Genomic DNA, 18,100 nt, shown 5'->3' on the forward strand with positions numbered 1-18,100 from the left:
TTAGGGACTAGCAGAAGGTCTTTGATATTGTAAAGAGTATAATGAATTGCCCTAGACTAGTAATTGTGCAAACAGTAGCTGAAAGAGACTCCTGCCAGACGCATGGGATGACTTTAGGGGACTTAAAGAAAACACAGGAATTACAGCAAATGTATATTCTCAGGAATGCATTTCTATATTAAATTTTTTTTTTTTTTTTTTAACATGGAAGAACCCTGCGTTCTGGAGAATCCTAGTATGCCAGCTGGCAACACTTTAGTTGCTGGATCCTAGGGAAGCCCTGGGGATCTTGGGAGAGAGGCAGGGGCACCCGGGGAGCTTGGGGAACTCTGGGCAGTGGCTCTTTACCAATGAGTATGGAAGTATGCTAGTGTTTTAACAATGGGTAAGGGATGCAGTAATATCAATAACACTAACACATCCAATAAAATGAATAACATGAGAGTTAGTATTCTCATTTCTAGGGAGGAATTCTTCATAAAGTATATTGATACATTGTTATGAAGCAATTCCACTAACGGACATTTTGGTTAATTTCACTTTTTTCTATTAATATAGATCATCTTTAAATAGAGAAATTCAGTGTTAAAGAAAATTTGAAAAAGCCAGAAATGATAATATCAGAAGAAACAAATCACCCACCGGAAAGTTTTAACCGAATCTGCCTTTTGCATCACTTCCTCAATTCTCCTAAGTGTTAATTTTGCTCTTTGCTGCCCGCCTCCTAAGGGGACTGTAATTTGGCTAGTCCATTTTATGCCTTTATAATTCTTTCTTATCTCATCCATCTCACTTTCCATTTCATCTTTGGTTTTTCACTTTGACCTAGTCTTTTCTTTCTTTCTTTTTTAAAAAGGTCTTTACAGACCATTTTTTTCTAGTTATAGGTGGGCTAAACTAAAACATAATTTTAGTTACATTTAATTAGACTTTTAAATCTGATGGTATACTCTGCCCGAGGCTTTTCAGGGGATTTTCTGAAGTCCAATTACAGGGCTATTCTCATAATAAGGACTAATAATTCATAATGAAATTACTTGCCTTTAAGCCTCATCCAGATGTTATTGTGAAAAATATACTAACCCAACCACATTCCTATAGGGTCATTAGCAGGGCCAGTACAAAGAGGTGAAGTCTGCTGAAGTCACAGGTCTCCTCAGAGCTCTTGCGAGGAGGTGGATGTTGGGTCTGCTGACAGTCCCACAGGGCAATCCATGACTCCTTTCATGCTATGGCATCAGATTCTTGATGTGCTAATTCTGATATCCCTCTGTGAGTATGCCCAACGGATAATAACAAACACAAACACATTAACTGGATCCTTTCATATTTCAACCTTTCTGTTGCTTTCACACATTTAAGACAACTCAGCTGAGTATAAAGTGCTTGGGTTACAGACTTTCCCCCCAACAAAGCTGTACAATTTTCTCTATTCTCTTCTGGGTTTTGGTTAAACGAGAGAAGTCTGAGGCCATCTTGATATTCTTTCCTTTCTGTATAGCTTTAAAATAAACACATTTGATCACTGTAGGCCTTTTTCTTTCTGCATTTAATTCAAACATTTTTCCAGACGTGCTCTGTGTCAGTCTTTGGAGTGGATTCCATGGGTTCCCTCCCCAGCACTCATTTTTCCCCTTCACCTGGTAGCAGCAGAACACTGATGTTCTTCAAACTACCATCCATCAGATAAGCAATTCCATTTTTCTGGTCTTAGCCACTGGTTCAACTGTAGGCATATGTCATGAGCAGTCCAAAGGATGAATCACAGTACCCCTATTTGGAATTCTGACATCTTGACACAGAAAAATTTTTTTTTTCTTAAAGAGACGGGGTTTCACTCCACAGGTTGGAGTACGGTGGCAACATCATAGCTCACTGCAGTCTTGAACTTCTGGGCTCAAGCTATCCTCCTGCCTCAGCCTCCTAAGTAGCTGGGATTACAGGCATGTGCCACCATGCCTGGATAATTTTTTTTTTTTTTTAGAGACAGGGTCTTGCTATCTTGCCCAGGCTGGTCTTGAAATCCTGGCTTCCAGTGATCCTCCCACATAGGGCTCCCAAAGCACAGGAATTACAGGTGTGAGCCACCGCGCTTGGCCAGGAATGTGTTCTTTATCTGAGTATCCTGATGTGTAGATGTGAAACCTGGAAATACCACTTGGCCACATGTGAAGACAGTCTTTGAAGATGCCAAGACATAGAAAAGGGAATCTTAGAGAAATGGAGCCGCAGCTTCTGGATTAAGCCAGCCCTGAAGCTCACATATCTCTGGAATCATGGTTTATGTGAGCCAACAACTTCCTTATGCTTTCGTTGATCCAAATTGAGTTTTCTGTACACACACCCCTGAGCATCTCAACTACTAGTGTCTCTTTTCAATGTTTTTCCTCAAAATATTGCAAGACCTTTTTAATCTGCATACTCAAGTCTTTTCTCAGCTTAGGAACATGTTTCTCTAATTATGGCTTCAATTACTGCACTTTAAGACCATCGACTCCTTAGACCAGACTTCCATCTCTATCCTTCATGCTTGTCATTTTCCCACCACTTTAAACCTTTTGTTTTTTTTCTTAGCATTTTCTGAGAATTTCCGATATTGTCCTTACTTTAGTGATTTCCTTTCCTATAGTATCAAATCTACTTTTTACTCCCTCCTATCAGATTTTAATTGTGCTACTGTACTTAGTTTCCTTATAATTCCACGTCTTGTTCACCTCCCTTTCCATCTCAGTTTGTTGTGTTTACATTTTAGAATGTTCTAGCTTGTGGCTTTTTGTTTCTCTTTTAGAGAGTATATCTTCTAGCATTCTTTTGAGTTAGTTTACTGATTTTTAGAAGTTTTCATCTGATTTCATGAATCATTTTCATAATTTTGGATCATTTTTTAAAAAGTCTTTTGGATAATGTTACTTTGCCTTGTTTAGTGATAGTTTTAAGAAAATTATAAGAATTTTTTTAGTTTATTTCCTCATTCTTCTTAGAAGAGCAATCTGCCCAAATCGTTTGTAGTCAACACAGTGTAGACATTACTTTGAACTTATTTGGTATACATTTATGCCTTCTGAATAGCTCTTGGTTTTTAATATCTAGCCTGTTTCATCTAATATTGCTCTCATGACCCTGTTCTCCTCTACTAAATGTCCCATTCTTTTCACCTCCAGACTCCCAGTCCCTTTTTGCACATACGTGCTTTCTGGTTTTGAAGTTTCCTCTCTGAGAGAGAAAGAGATACTATACTGATGGCAGCCGAGTGCGGTGGCTGGCGTCTGTAATCCTAGCTACTTGGGAGGCTGAGGCGGGGAGACTGCTTGAGGCCAGGAGTTCAAGACCAGCCTGGGCAACATAGTGAGACTTTTGTCTCTTAAAAAAAAAAAACAACAACCCGAATTAGCCAGGTGTGATGGTGTGTGCCTGTAGTCCCAGCTACTCATGAGCCCGAGGCAGGAGCTGGAGCCCAGGAGTTCAAGGCTGTAGCGAGCTATAATTGCACCACTGCACTCTAGCCTGGGCAACAGAGACCCGATCTCTAAGAAAAAAAGCCCACATACCAAAACCCAAAAAAGAGAAAGCTGATGGCAGAGGTAAGTCAACAGCACTATGGAGATCTCAACAGGAATAGTAGTGAGAACAGCTGCCCAGATACTGAACTGAAATTAACCCTGTGTTTCTGAAACAAGGGAAGTGATGGGGAGGGAAAAAAGGTCTGCCTATTTCTAGGCACACATAATAAACCTGTGTCACCAAATGGGTTTTAAATTCAGTTCTGGCTAAATGAAAAATTCTTCCAAATAATTTTGATGATTATTTCACTGCCATGTTGGATGTTTTGGGGGCCAGTAGGTATCATTTTAAACTAATAGCTCCTAATGTTTTTAGTAAATTTCAATTGAGAGCTCACAGAAATAAAAACGAGAAGTTATTAATATGTAATCTGTAAATGATAAATAAATCCAGTACAGTAGCAGGATACAAAATCAACATACAAAAATCAGTAACATTTCTATATGCCAACAGTAAATAATCTGAAAAAGAAACTAAGAAAGTAATCCCATTTACAATAACTGCAAATAAAATAAAATACCTAGGAATAAAGTTAACCAAAGAAGGGAAAGATCTCTACAATGAAAACTCTAAAACACTGAAAGAAGTTGAAGAAGACACACACAAAAAAATGGAAAGATATTCCATGCTCATGGATTGGAAGAATCAATATAGTTAAAATGGCCATACTATCCAAAGCAATCTACAGATTCAATGCAATCCCCATCAAAATACCAATGACATTTTTCACAGAAAGAGAAAACATGCAATCTGTAAAAAAGGTACCAGTTTAGGGAAAAAAATGAGAACTGTCTAAGTACGAGGTTCAGTGCCATTTTTAATCAGGGCTATATACCACTAAACTGAGTGCCTCTGAAATCAGCATTATTATATGCTGATACCTAGAGAATTCAATATGACTCTGACAAGCAAAACAGATACAGCAACTGGCTTCCAAATTACTTCTGAATATTGAAATATCAGTATGTCAAATTATTACCAATTAAATGGTTGGGCAACATAGTGTAAACACATGTGGCAGGCTCCTATTGCCTGACTTTCAAAGTTTTGGATCTCCTCCCAGGTTTTGGGCTGGGAATGTCTAGCAAACTGTAACTGCGCCAGTGATAAGAGAAGAGCTAGTAGTATTCAACTTGGTTTGTAGTAAAATTTAATTTCCACTGGAAATCTGCCATTTTGAATTGTCTGTTGCAGTATTTCAATTTGCAAGTAAATACAGTCCACATGTCTGTAGCTGTCTCTGTCACACCTTTTCTCATATTATGTATGTGCACATGTGCACACATACACATACACATACACATACACAATCCTAAGCAGCCAACAACTCTTAATCCTACCTGTGAGTAAATTCTAATACTTGTAAATTTAATTTGGCATTCAAAACTGGAGCAATAAATCGCAAACCCAATACCATCACGTATTACCAGAGAAGGACAACGTGAAAGATTGTGCTGAATGCTCTGTATTTCCTATGGTTAAAATGGGAGGAAGAGAGGAGAGAGAGTGACAGAGGGAGAGTGGAAGAGACAGAGGGCGAGAGGGACAGAAGAGAAGGAGATGAGGAATAAGAGGAAGAGAAGAGGACAAAAGGAGATGACAGGAGGGAGAAAAGGAAACTAGGTAATATCTTTTATTTCTATAAGAAAAATGCCTAATTCTTTCAGTTAAATCAAGTATTGGGTCTCACCAGACACCAACTCCTGCAGTCACCATGGGAAGGCCAGATGGGAGGTAGACCCTCAGTGCCAAACAACAGAGCAGACAGGCACAGACCACCCCACAGCAGTGAGCCAAACAGTTACCCACAGATTGTCACTACAACCTACCATTTTCACTGTAAGATCTAGTAGAATCTTCTGCCACATCTTGACGTTTATTGTAATTCAGTGCCTTAGCAGTGTTCAGTGGAAATAAAAAATCTCATGAATTTACACTTACTAAAATGGCTTGCATTATTTACAATATTTATTGTCTTGTCTAGTAAATTTTCATGAACATTATAAAACAACAAATGTAAATGTTACATCATGCTTTGAAGGAATTACCAAGGCCAGACAACTCAAATTGGAGGTCCAAGACTCAGCAAACAAAATTTTGTGCAGGCACGGTACTTTTTATTTTGTTGGGCTGGGAAGTACCACCTGTTCATGAGAACAAGATGATGATAAGTTTGCCACCAACTAAAGATTAGACTGGTAAGAATTGGCTTTCAATGTGTAAAATATCTTTCTCTGGGTTTTATGAAAAGTAAGGGGCTTCTTCCCTCAAACTAAGTATTTTCATCTTACACGATGAATGTGATCAGGCAGACCTGAGACTTTGTGACCAGGCAGACTTGAAACTATTAGTCTGATTCTATTCCTAGTTAGAGGAAGTGGCCAATGGAAGAGCTTCCAGAGTTATTCCAAGTAGAGTGTACCCACAAGGCAATATGTGAAGTAACGATGGATGAGCTCTGGCAACTAACTAAGAAGGAAAAATGACGCGAAGGGAAGGTCCAGGCTCCAAGCCTTGCCTGGAAAGAATAGAACTTAATATACAGGCCGGGCGCGGTGGCTCACGCCTGTAATCCTAGCACTCTGGGAGGCCGAGGCAGGTGGATTGTTTGAGCTCAGGAGTTCGAGACCAGCCTGAGCAAGAGCGAGACCCCGTCTCTACTAAAAATAGAAATTATCTGGCCAACTAATATATATATATATATATATACATATATATATATATATACACAAAAAATTAGCTGGGCATGGGTGGCGCATGCCTGTAGTCCCAGCTACTCGGGAGGCTGAGGCAGGAGGATCGCTTGAGCCCAGGAGTTTGAGGTTGCTGTGAGCTAGGCTGACGCCACAGCACTCACTGTAGCCCAGGCAACAAAGCGAGACTCTGTCTCAAAAAAAAAAAATAAATAAAAAAAAATAAACACACACACACACACACACACACACACACACATTATTCTCCATCCCTGGGCACTATGGAACTCTGCAGAATGATCTTTGGACCGGCTGTGCACTGAAAAAAAAAAAAAAAAAACCAAAAAAAAAAAAAAAAAACCAGTTTGAAAAACTGCTTGGGACTTTATCTAAGATTTTTTTTTTTAACTGACAAAATGAGGTTGATTCCTTCCCTATCACTACCCAACTGATAAAAAGGAAACCCACAGTGAATTTTACAGTTGAAAGAAGTCTCTTATGCATCAAACCAAGCTTAACAACTGTTTTATAAAAATTACCATATTCACTTTACTTTTTCCACTTGATATTAGTTTTAAGTAGTGGGACAACCAAGGCTTATGTGAGAGTTCTTGTCTTGCTTTACCCATGACAACATTTCTTAATCTTTGAGACAATCTCAATCCTACCTCCCACCTTAAGCTAAAAACGGAGTTTAGCTGAAGCTTTTTGGAGAGAAGTTTGGTTTAGCTAGCAGAATTTTTAAAATATACATGATATTTGACCCTGTAATTTCACTTCTGGAATTCACTGTACAGAAATAATTGGACAAATGTTCCACAAAATAAGCACAAGGAGTTTACTGCAATGTTGTTTGTAATCGGACCAAATAAATCCTAAATGTTCATCAACAGGAAATTAGTTAAACTACAAAATAAATAAACTGACAGGTATTCATCCGTTTAAAAATGAGTTAAATTTCTATGTAGTGACATATAACAAAATAAAATGAATAAGCAATATGCAGAAGAGTATGGTGTAAGCCCACTTGTGTGAGCGAAATTTATAGATGTATGTGTGTGCATATGAATTTATGTATTTATAAATACACACACACACCACCTTTTGAATCTGTAATAAAGAAGATCTGGAAGTATACCTGGGGGATGTCTTTGAGAGTCTGGAGGGGAGTACAGGAAAGACAATATTCACATTTTATACTACTATATCATTTGGCATTTTCACAACCAGACTATGTTATTTTACTTTTTGGTTTAAGACCTTTTTTTAAAAAAATAAAGCTAACTGGCATCTAGATCTCCTAACTTGATCCTTCCCACAGCAATTTTTCTTGTTTCTGAATGTGGCTTGTGGAGGGAAAGACCACAGAGACAACAAGGCTGCCCAGCATTTTTTAAAAAGGACACATTGGAGAAGATCTGCTAGTATGGTAAACACTTTAAACTTGCAAGCTGGTGCTCAAATGCCACTAATTCTGGGGAAGAAGGCCAGGTGGCTGCATCAACCTCAGCTCTGTTGGTTTTATGTGCAGGGACTCCAACTTCTATAGACTCACCCTAATTAGAAAAGAAGATGATGTAGGAGATAGAATGAGAATCAGTGAGAAGGGCATTTGACTCGTTTTCTTCCTTGTTGCCAACAACTGGCAAGTTGTCTGTTTCTTCTTTAATTTAACTTTTTATTTGATGGCTTACATCTGCACTGTCCAATACAGTAGTATGTGTGGCTAATGAGCACCTGAAATGTGGCTAGTCCCAACTGACACATGCTGTACGTATGAAATACACATTTGAATTTGAAGAGTTAGTGCAAACATACAAGAATGTAAAATATCTCATTCACTCATATTTTTATATTCATTACATGTTGAAATTATAATATTTTGGATGTACTGTGTTAAATAAAATATATTATGAAAATTAATTTGGCCTGTTTCTTTTTTAATGTGGCTACTAGAAAATTCATAATTACATTTGTGGCTCACATTGTATTTCTACCATACAGAGCTGGTTTAGGCTTTTATAGATATTCCACACGGCAATGCACATGTTTAAAAAAAGGAGCAGGAAGATAGAGAGGGAGGCATGTGTACACATGTAGACACACACGCCAGTTGTTACAACGATACCCTCCACCTTATGCCTGCCTTATTTTCCAACGTAGCTCATTATAGCTCAGTGTAGCTGTTATAGGTCACACAGCTTTGAGTTCAAGGTCTGCCAATGACCAGATGTGGGATCCTGGGGCAAGTTACTTAGGAGGATTAAATTGAATTATGTATGCCAAGTGTTCAGGACAGTACGTAAGGTTGTGTAATATGCTCAATCAACAGTTTTAGCTGTGCTGGACATGGTTAAGAGTTCTAGAAATGACCAAGACATGGTTCTATCTAGAAGCAACGAATATCAGAATTGGAGTGAACCTTGGACATCATCCACTCCAATATTTTAGAACCCTTTTAAATCTCAGAAGCCCAATACAGAAAAAGATGAAAGCAAGCTGCTCTGATTAAAGCTGAGTGTGGGAGCAAGAAGCGCTGTGCGCGCCCTGGACCATACCCAGGAGGGGCTCTGTGGACTCTGGGAAGCGCGGTCTGCACTCCACGGATGTGGCATCCCAGCCTCTCCATTTCACGGATAAAGACACCAAGCTCCAGAAGCTGAGGGTTTGCCTTTAGTCCCAGAGCTGATAGGAGCAGGGCTGGAACAGTGCCTCAGATGTCTGGTTCCTAAGAAAGAACACGGCGCTCTATATTACATTGTTATTGCAGCGAGGGCGGACAACTTGTGTGCACAGAAAGAACACGGCGGAGCAAAGTGCCGTGACACAGGTACGACAGAATGCTGAGGTGGGGCAGAGCACAGGTTTTCATCCTCATCATCTTCACATTGAGTAGGCCGAGGAGGAGGTGGGAGAGGAGAGGTTGATTTTGCCGTTTCAGGAGTGGCAGAGGTAGAGGATGTGGAAGGCAGGTGGGAGAGAAAGGCACACTCAGTGTAACTTTTATTTAAAAAAATCTGTGTATAGTGGACCTGCACAATTCAAACCCATGTTATTCAAGGATCAACTTTACAGTGCTTGGTTCATAGGAAGTGCCCGATAAATGTTAACTTATTATTTTTATCACTGGAAGGGATGAAGGAATGAGTAGTGATGCAGTTTAGGCTACATGTAGGGACACTATTCTTTTAAGAAGTTTGGCCACAAAGGGAAGGAGAAAGACCGAGGACATAGAAAGGGGAATGAGAATCTTCTTCAAGATGGAGAGATGAGAGCACGGTTCGACTCTGGAGAGGCCAATCAGAAGGGGATGGTGGATCAAGTGAGAGCCTAGAGCAGAGTAGGATCAAGAAAAAGAGCAAGGGTTGAGGGATCTGCCTTGTAAGGAGGGAGAATGCATCGTTCTCAGAAATAGGAGAGAAGGAAGAGAGAAGGAGAAGATAAAGAGAGATCTTTGAATTGAAAGAGGAGAGTAAAGGAGCTCACTTTGAAAGCCTCACTCATCTTATTAATTGGAGATGAGGCTGAATGTGGGGATGGGAACAAGAGGGAATCCTAGCATGGGTCTGAGACAAAGAGATCAGAGCTGAAGGAGAGGGGACATGCTGACCAAAAGCCTAGATGCAAGTGCTAACCAAGCACACGTGCTCTGGTTGCTCTATTTATATCTGTAAGCAGAACTTTCTTTTCAATGGTGGAGCACCTGGATGACGGTGTCCCTAAGGTGGCCCTGAGAAAGGATCGGAGAACCTGAGTTCTTTAAAAGGGCCACTGAATGCTTAAGTATAGGCTAAAGGACAGGGAGAGTGCAAGCTAAGTGATGCAGCTGCTGAGTCAATCTGGACCCTGAAACTGCTCGGTCTCCACCTATGTGCAAAGCACGTCCATCAGTGACATTTACTCTTACTCCATAGTGGCTCTATGCTTGAAAATCACTGGTCCTGAAAGTCCCTGAGTCATGCAATTGAGACTGGGGGACGGGAATGTAAGAGGATGGTAAAAAGACATTGAGAAGCTTTAGCAGAATAATGTCCCCAAGAAGCAGATGGCTAAGACTATCACAGGCCCTTTCTCAGGAGGGACAGAACTCCTACAGAAAAAGGCCTGGTTTTAGTTACTGTGAAGAACAACACTGTGAGTAAAAGTTCAGGGAAGCAGGGGAATTTGGTGCCACAGGACAAGGATCCCAAGAGGCAGAGTAGAAAGGAGTAACAGAAGCAGAGAGTCAATGAAATGAGGTGTTGGCTCCTAAGAACAGAGATGGGAACATGGAAGGAAGTAAGAGGGAAACAATGACTTAGTAAGAGGGAAGGACACGATGGCAGAATTACTAGAAGAGGACTAGGCAGACAAAATCTAGTTTGTGGAAAAGAGCACAAAACAGGCAGGCCCAGGGTGCCACACTGGGGGGCGGTGGGGTGGGAAGCTTGGAGGCTGCAGAGCTGCCCCACAAGGAAAGCCCAGGCCCAGTGGTGGCTTCTCAGTATATGTCATGAAGACAAATATATTTTTCAAATTCATGTTAAAGTAAGATACACGTTAAGAATTTTTTTTTTAAAAAATCAGTGTTGATTACATCAAAAAGTACCCATTTGCTCTTACTTAGAACTACCCTGTATGCATTACTCAACCAAGATTGGACTTTTTCCTGGGTACCATCTTGGGAATTTCCTCACCAAAGAAAATGTTCCTTTAAGAGTTCTTCCCATTTGGCTGGTTCTTTAAAGGAAGAAAAAAAAAATCGTCTAGGAAAATATCCAACAAGAGATAAGAAATCTGAAAGTCTAGCTGAGTGCCCTGGTTTCTATGCATGTGTTCCAACCTACCCTGAGGTGAGGGGTTTCCTCTCACACGAGGGCTCGCCTTCTGGTGCCTCAGTGTCCAGGTCAGCTGGTTAAAGACCTCATTTCCTCAACGTCACTAAGGAGAGTCCTCAAGTATGGGGAAGCACCGACACAGACCAATGGGAAAATTGGCAAGGCGCTCAGTGACATTTTGAAGACATTTGCTTACTGACCACTGAGCCACAAAGGACAGTTTCACTGTCAGCTTCTCAACTACTGGGTGTTTAATTCATAGAAATCAATGACGACAAGCCTAGAGAGGCCACCAGACAAGGGGCAATATGACCATGAAGTCTCGTTTGTTTCCTTCTAACAGTGACTGTATTTGTTATATTCTTCCTGGTGGCATTTGGCATTTCTCAGCTAGGGATCAGCAGAGCTGGCAACCCAGAACTTCTAAGAATTACTATCTGTTTACCACGATCTCCACGTTCAAAGAATTAGCAGCATGTTTTATTTTTTAAATGTGCATTTTCTTTTTAAGACTTTGCTGTAACCTGGAAAACCCCACAACTTTCAAACCACAGACAACAGTCCTGACAGGATCATGAGGCAACAGGTAGATACACAGGGAGTTAACATTGTTAATTTATTTTGCCATGTAGTTACAAATTAATCTATCACATCCATCCATCCATCCATCCAATTCCATTCTTTAAGCTGATTAGCTGGCTACTGACCAAATTTATAACAATTTTTTTGTATTAAAATACAACTCAATATGGAATAAAGATGGATTACCCATGGACCAAGAGTTAAAGAGGAAGATAAAAATCCAGCTCTTATCCATTTTGTAGAATGCTTCTGTGGGTCAGAGTGGGCAATTATTAAACCCAGATAATAGTGACAGATGGTATTTAAACTCTCTGGCTCTTTGTCAACCATCTGCCCTAAGATTCTCTTTACTGAGTTCATATTTCCTAGGTATTCAATTTTAGAATAGAAGACATGGACCTCTTAGTAAAATGACAGAGAGCTGGTCAAGCTCTTCAACATCGGAGAGACTGGAAATCAAACCTATTAAATGTGTGATTTGTTTCTTAACTGCTCTAAAATATCATTGCTGCTGCATTTTCACAATACATTAAAAAATTCCAGAGAAAAGTATGGCCTCATAGGTCAAACAACAGCAAGGGCAGACACACGGCAGAGGAGAAAAGTCAAAGGCTATGGAGTGAGGAAGACCTGGGTTCTTGGCTCTGCCATGTAGTAGCTGTATGCCCTTGGGCAAGTTGTTCACCCTCCCTGTAGAAGGCGCTGATTTGTTATCTGTAAACTCTGGATAGTAGCCTTCAGAAAAGGGGTTTAAAGAGACAATGCTTGTGAAGGGTCCCTGGCCCAGGGCCTGTCACGTGACAAATGTTAATCCTTTCACTTCTTTTCTTCTTCCCAGGTTATGGAAGATGAGGAGGATTCCTGATGTACAAATGATTATGAATATGACCTCTGAGGAAGGTTAATCCTGACTTCTAGCCTTCCACTGAGAAATCTCCTTCACTCTCCCAAAACAATCTTCTCATCATATCCACTCATAGGACCCTGTACTTCTTCATAGCGTTTATCCCAGGTCTGATCAATTAACTAATCATGCATGTAACACCTCTCTTCTCTACTAGCATTTAAGTTACCCCTCTAGAAGTGGGCCTTGCATACGGTAGCCACTCAGTATGTTATTTGTAGACTGCATGGGACACCTGTTACAGGGTTTCCAACAAGTGACGTACCACTGGTGATGTGTGAGAGGATTTCAGGGGATAAACACAGACTAAGTTTCTTAATAATTTTAATTGTTTTATATGTATTCTAATGTGTAGTTGGCAAATAAATAAGTGGCTCACCAAATCTGTGATTTTATATACAGTAATGAGCTAGTGACATCGTAGCCATCTTAATGTCACTGTAGTGCAATGCATTACTCACATGTCTGTGGTGATGGTGGTGTAAACAAACCTACCGTGTTGCTAGTCATGTAACAGTATAGCACATACAATCATCTACAGTACATAATGCTTGATAATGATGATTAACAATGTTACTGGTTTATGTATTTACTATACAATGCATTTCACTGGAAGTATTCCAGAAGAATTCATTGTTATCACAGGAGATGGCAGCTCTGTACATGTTCTTGCCTCTGAAGACCTTCCAGTGGGACAAGATGTGGTGCTGGAAGACAGTGGTATTGTAATCCTGACCCTGTGTAGGCCTAGGCTTAATGTGTGTATTTGTGTCTTAGTTTTTAACAAAAAAGTTTAAAAAGTAAAAAAAACCCAAAAAAACCCCCCCAAAAAACCATAAAAAATAAAAATTAAAAAAGCCTAATCCGGGCATGGTGGCACACACCTGTAGTCCCAGCTACTCTGGAGCCTGAAGTGGGAGGATCACTTGAGCCCAGGAGTTTGAGTCTAGCCTGCACAACATGGTGCAACCCTGTCTCTAAAAAATTAAATAAATAAAAGACTGTAAATTTTGTTAAAAAGCTTATAGAACAAGGACATAAAGAAAGAAAATATTTTTATACAGATGTACAATGTGTTTGTGTTTTAAGTTGTGTTAGTATAAAAGAGTCAAAAATTTAAAAAATTAAAAAGTTTATAAAGTAAAAATGTTACAGTAAGCTAAGGTTAATTTATTATTGAACAAAGAAAACAAAGTTTTATAAATTTAGTGTAGCCTAAGTGTACAGTGTTTATAAAGTCTACAGTAGTGTACAGTAATGTCCTAGGCCTTCACATTCACTCTCCACTCACTCACGGACTCATCCAGAGCAACTTCCAGTCCTGCAACTTCCAATCATGGTAAGTGCCCTACTCAGGTGTACCATTTTTTAACCTTTTATACTGTTATTTTTACTGTATCTCTTCTATGTTTAGATACACAAATACTTACCATTGTGTTACAGCTGCCTACAGTATTTAGTACAGTAACATGCGGTACAGGTTTATAGCCTTGGAACAATAAGCTATACCATATAGCCTAAGTGTGTCATGGGTTATACTATCTAGGTTCGTATAGGTACACTCTTCTGCGATATTCATGTGACGATGAAATCGCCTAACGATTCATTTCTTAGAACATATCCCAGTTGTTCAACAACGCGTGACTGTATTTTTGTTTTGAATGAGGCTAAATAAAAAAGCAAATTGATACAAGATAGTAAAAAAAAACTAAGTAAATAATAGTACCATTGCCATAAGAATATGGCAAAAACAATGAAGGTGATAAAGAAATGATGATATTTTGTAACTACTCCTTAGCGTCAAGTAGGTACAAAGTGGACACATACTAAAATTCCCTGATTTAGGATTATCCTTAAGTAATGAGGGAGTCTGCTTTCAGAATCCATAGGTTATGAATTCTCAACTGGGTCAATACTGAAGTAGGAGTCAAGTCAGAACCAGGTCAAGAGGAGGGTTAAACCCCAGGACCCATCTCACATAAGTAAGAAGCATGCCACGTTCAGGTATCTCAGTGGTATCATAGGAAATATCAAACATGAACTGAATAGAACAGAGTTGGATCCCATGGCCACAATCAAGGTCACAGTCAAGCCAGCAGGAACTACCCAGGAGACAGGGCACCTACCCTAGGAAGGATGGTGCAACTGGCCTGGATTCATTCCCCTTCAGCCTCGAAGGCACGTGGACCTGGTTTCTGACATTGCTTCTTCCACCAAGCAATTACTTCTCAATTTGCTACCTTTGTGCAAGGCTCCAGGAGAAAGGGTACTTTCTTATGTGCACATTTAAAGAGAGCCAGTGGATCTCTACCCAATATCTCATTTTTCCAGCAAACTGAAGCAGACTGCTGCCACGTCATCAAAGAAACCTTTCCCTGAGCCTCCAACGTTTGAGTTCCACGTCTCAGTCCCTACGCTGGGATGAAGAAGGGGGTATTCCTGTCATCTTGGATTCGAACCCAGTATGAATTTTCCCATAGAAAAAAGGATTTGATGAATTAGCACAACTGATGTGTCATGTATGTTCCAGGTTGTAGAGGATTCTGCAAGCTGGGCTGGGAACCTGAGTACCAGTTATACTGTCACATACTTCAGTGGTAAATGTTTTTAATGTTCCATAGGTCAGGAATGCCTGTAGTTCAAAACACAGCAAATTCCTTAGTAGTGAATGTTTAATTCTATATATCTTTTATTTTCTTTGAACATCTTTAAAAATACTGGTTTTATCTTCAGTCATGGCTACTATTCAAGTGTGTAATTGCTGACAAATAACTGATGCCGTCCCCCATACCAAAAGGACTCCATCTTCACATCCGAGGACACTTCTAGACACATAAATGTCATTCCAATAAATATTTCTCTAATCAACTCTAAGCTGCACTAAATTATTCCTGACATGAACTGGAATGACTGTCCTAACTCCTAGCCTGCACTATTGACTGTACATTATTCCCAGTTCTAAACATAAGTCTTTAACCCGATGTTTTCCACATTTGCTGGATGAAAAGAATTACCTGAGGAACTTTTAAAAACAAGAGTCTCTGGCCCCGGCCCAGTAATGAATCAGAATCTCCAGGAAGAGGCCTGGGAGCCGCACTTTTGAAGAATGGCCATCCCTGGTGATACTGTCAGTCAACCCAGGGGTTCTTACCCTGGAGGCTACATTAGGATCTCGTGGAGGACTTGTTAAAACACAGGTTGCTGGATCCAAGCCCAAGAGCTTTTGATCCAGTGGGTGCAGGCTGGGGCCTGAGAATCTGGATTTCCAGCAAGGTCCTGGGTGATGTCGATGTTCCTACTCCAGAGACTACACTTTTAAAATCACTTATTTATAGCCTGTTTGGCAAATATTGCAGCTGAGTTCAATACTACTTTTTTCCTCCTTTCCCTGGTCAAAAAACAACACTGGATTAGAACTGGCAAGACTTCCTTTGGATTCATACCCATGTTACTTTTTAGCTGCCTGATGACAAATAAATTTACCACTCCACCTCAGTTTCCTCTTATTGTGAGGATTAAACAAAGTAGCATAAGGGAAAAAGTATAGCACTATATTTGGCACACAACAGGCCTACATTACACATCTGTGTACTCTGATCTCCTTGCCATGATCCCATCCTATGAGCTACAGATGAATTTGCTGAGTTCTAGAAACAGTTTCCAAATTTATTACATGCACAAAAACTTTGTTTGGTTAAAACCAACCAACCAAGAAACAAGCAATGGCTGACCACTTCTTTTCCTTGTGAACTATCATGTAGCTGTACTTTGAATATAACATGTCCAACGGGAATATACTCAGCTTCCCAACTCACATTTTCCCATGGAAATAAAAATAGAAAAGAAAGATTAGATTATGATTAGGTTCTCTGTTTAATTGTGACCAGGATGAATTTAGTACCCAGGTATGGCTTATTTTCCTGGCAGATCTTTATTATATTGTTTGGCTATTTCTTGTGACCTGAAAATTAAACAAATGAATCACAGGCTTTCAGACTCAGAGGGACCCTGAAGGTCATCTAGCCTCCTACTCATGGACCCTATAAACACTGCTGAAAACATCTCCAGTGTGTAGTGGTCCAGCCTCGTCTTGGACACCCTGTGAGAATGCACTATTTTCATAAACTCCAATCTACTCTTCAGATAACTGTCTAATTGTTAGATTTCTACCCCTTTTAACAAAAATCTTTTTTTTTTTTTGACCCACCCAGAAGACAGAAACAACAATAATCTTTATTTCTGTAATTTCTATATCCTTGGTCCTATTTCTGCCCTCTGTAATGCCTGAATATATCCAATCTCTCCTTCACATGGTGGCATTTAAAGTATTCTGAAGTAGCACTGACACGTCTTCCTTGCCTATTCCTTTTCAACCTAAATATTGTTTTTTTTAATTATTCTCACCATCAAAATTTCTGTTAAAAATTTTCCATATACTTAACAGTCCTAGTTCTCCTCCTGTGGATAAAGCCCACCTTGAGGATATTTCTTCACCAAAAAGTACCAAAATATGCTTATGTTCACCACATCCCATTGTCACCAATACAAACAATGTAAATTATAAGAACAGTGGAGTGTTCTGCTCCAGAGCGCCCAAGAGCTGGAAGCTACAGTCATGGAAAACTACACCATAATGACTGAGAAGGTGGTTTCCAGACAGGCTTGGAAGTGGTAGCTTGGAGCAGCTGGATCTGGACATCATGCCCCTACTGGAGTCAGAAATGCCACACTGAGTCAACAAAGATCCAAAAAGTCTCTTTTCAAGGAAAGCAGAGTGAAACAAAACGTATTTCTTACTTTCTACGAAACATTTCTGCAAATATGCAGCCAACACTCCAGAGGTCCACGGGGGTGGCGTAGCTGGACTGGAGCAAGACTTCTGGAGCTCTGTACCACAGCGTGACGACCTGCAATGGCAAACAGATCTGCGTGTTACTGAGGAAGAGGGCTGCTGGCTTAAACTGCTCACCCTGGGTGGTTTAATGAGAAGACTCAGTTCGGAAAGAACTCCTATAAATCATACGGGGACACTGTGATAGAAGCAATAAGTAAACAGGACTCATCACTGACAGGCCAGGAAATTACATCATCCCCACAACCTGGGTTCCCACCTCAGACTCTGTGTCTTATTAGCATGGTAAAATAACATGAGTTTCAGAAGGCAAAGCAAAGACCAAACAACAACAACAACAACAACAAAAACTTATTTTAAAACTTTTCCCCCCCCTTAAGGGGCTTAAAAAAAATAATACATGGAAAACAGGTGATAGCAACAATTCCAGCCCAATTCCCAGGTCCGCACTACTGGGAGATCAGAAGATGATCCCAGAGCTGCTGGATGGTGACGCCAAAGTCTACAGAGCACCCAGGACAAGTCAAAACTGCTCTTATCATGACACTTAGGGGAATCAAAAGAAAACTCTTTTCCATGCTGCTCTTTTCAGAAAACAAATTAAAAATAGGGAAGAATGTAAGAGAGGATGTGTAATACAATTGTTCATACCATGTATAAAAATCATCCAGAGGAAGGGATTCCAAAAACA

At 40.0% G+C, this 18,100-nt stretch overlaps 1 protein-coding gene across 5 annotated transcripts in view; it reads right to left on the reverse strand.

Annotated features, from left to right (window-relative positions):
- Positions 1-18,100, reverse strand: part of CDK6 (cyclin dependent kinase 6) — a 197,762-nt gene that overhangs the window by 36,784 nt on the left and 142,878 nt on the right. For all 5 annotated transcript variants that reach the window (XM_045565172.1, XM_045565174.1, XM_045565171.1 and 2 more), the window contains exon 5: positions 17,355-17,464. In XM_045565172.1, the coding sequence (XP_045421128.1) occupies positions 17,355-17,464 (110 nt within the window). The remainder of the gene's footprint in view (positions 1-17,354; positions 17,465-18,100) is intronic.

Source organism: Lemur catta, chromosome 11 (assembly GCF_020740605.2).
Source record: "Lemur catta isolate mLemCat1 chromosome 11, mLemCat1.pri, whole genome shotgun sequence".
Lineage (NCBI taxonomy): Eukaryota > Metazoa > Chordata > Mammalia > Primates > Lemuridae > Lemur > Lemur catta.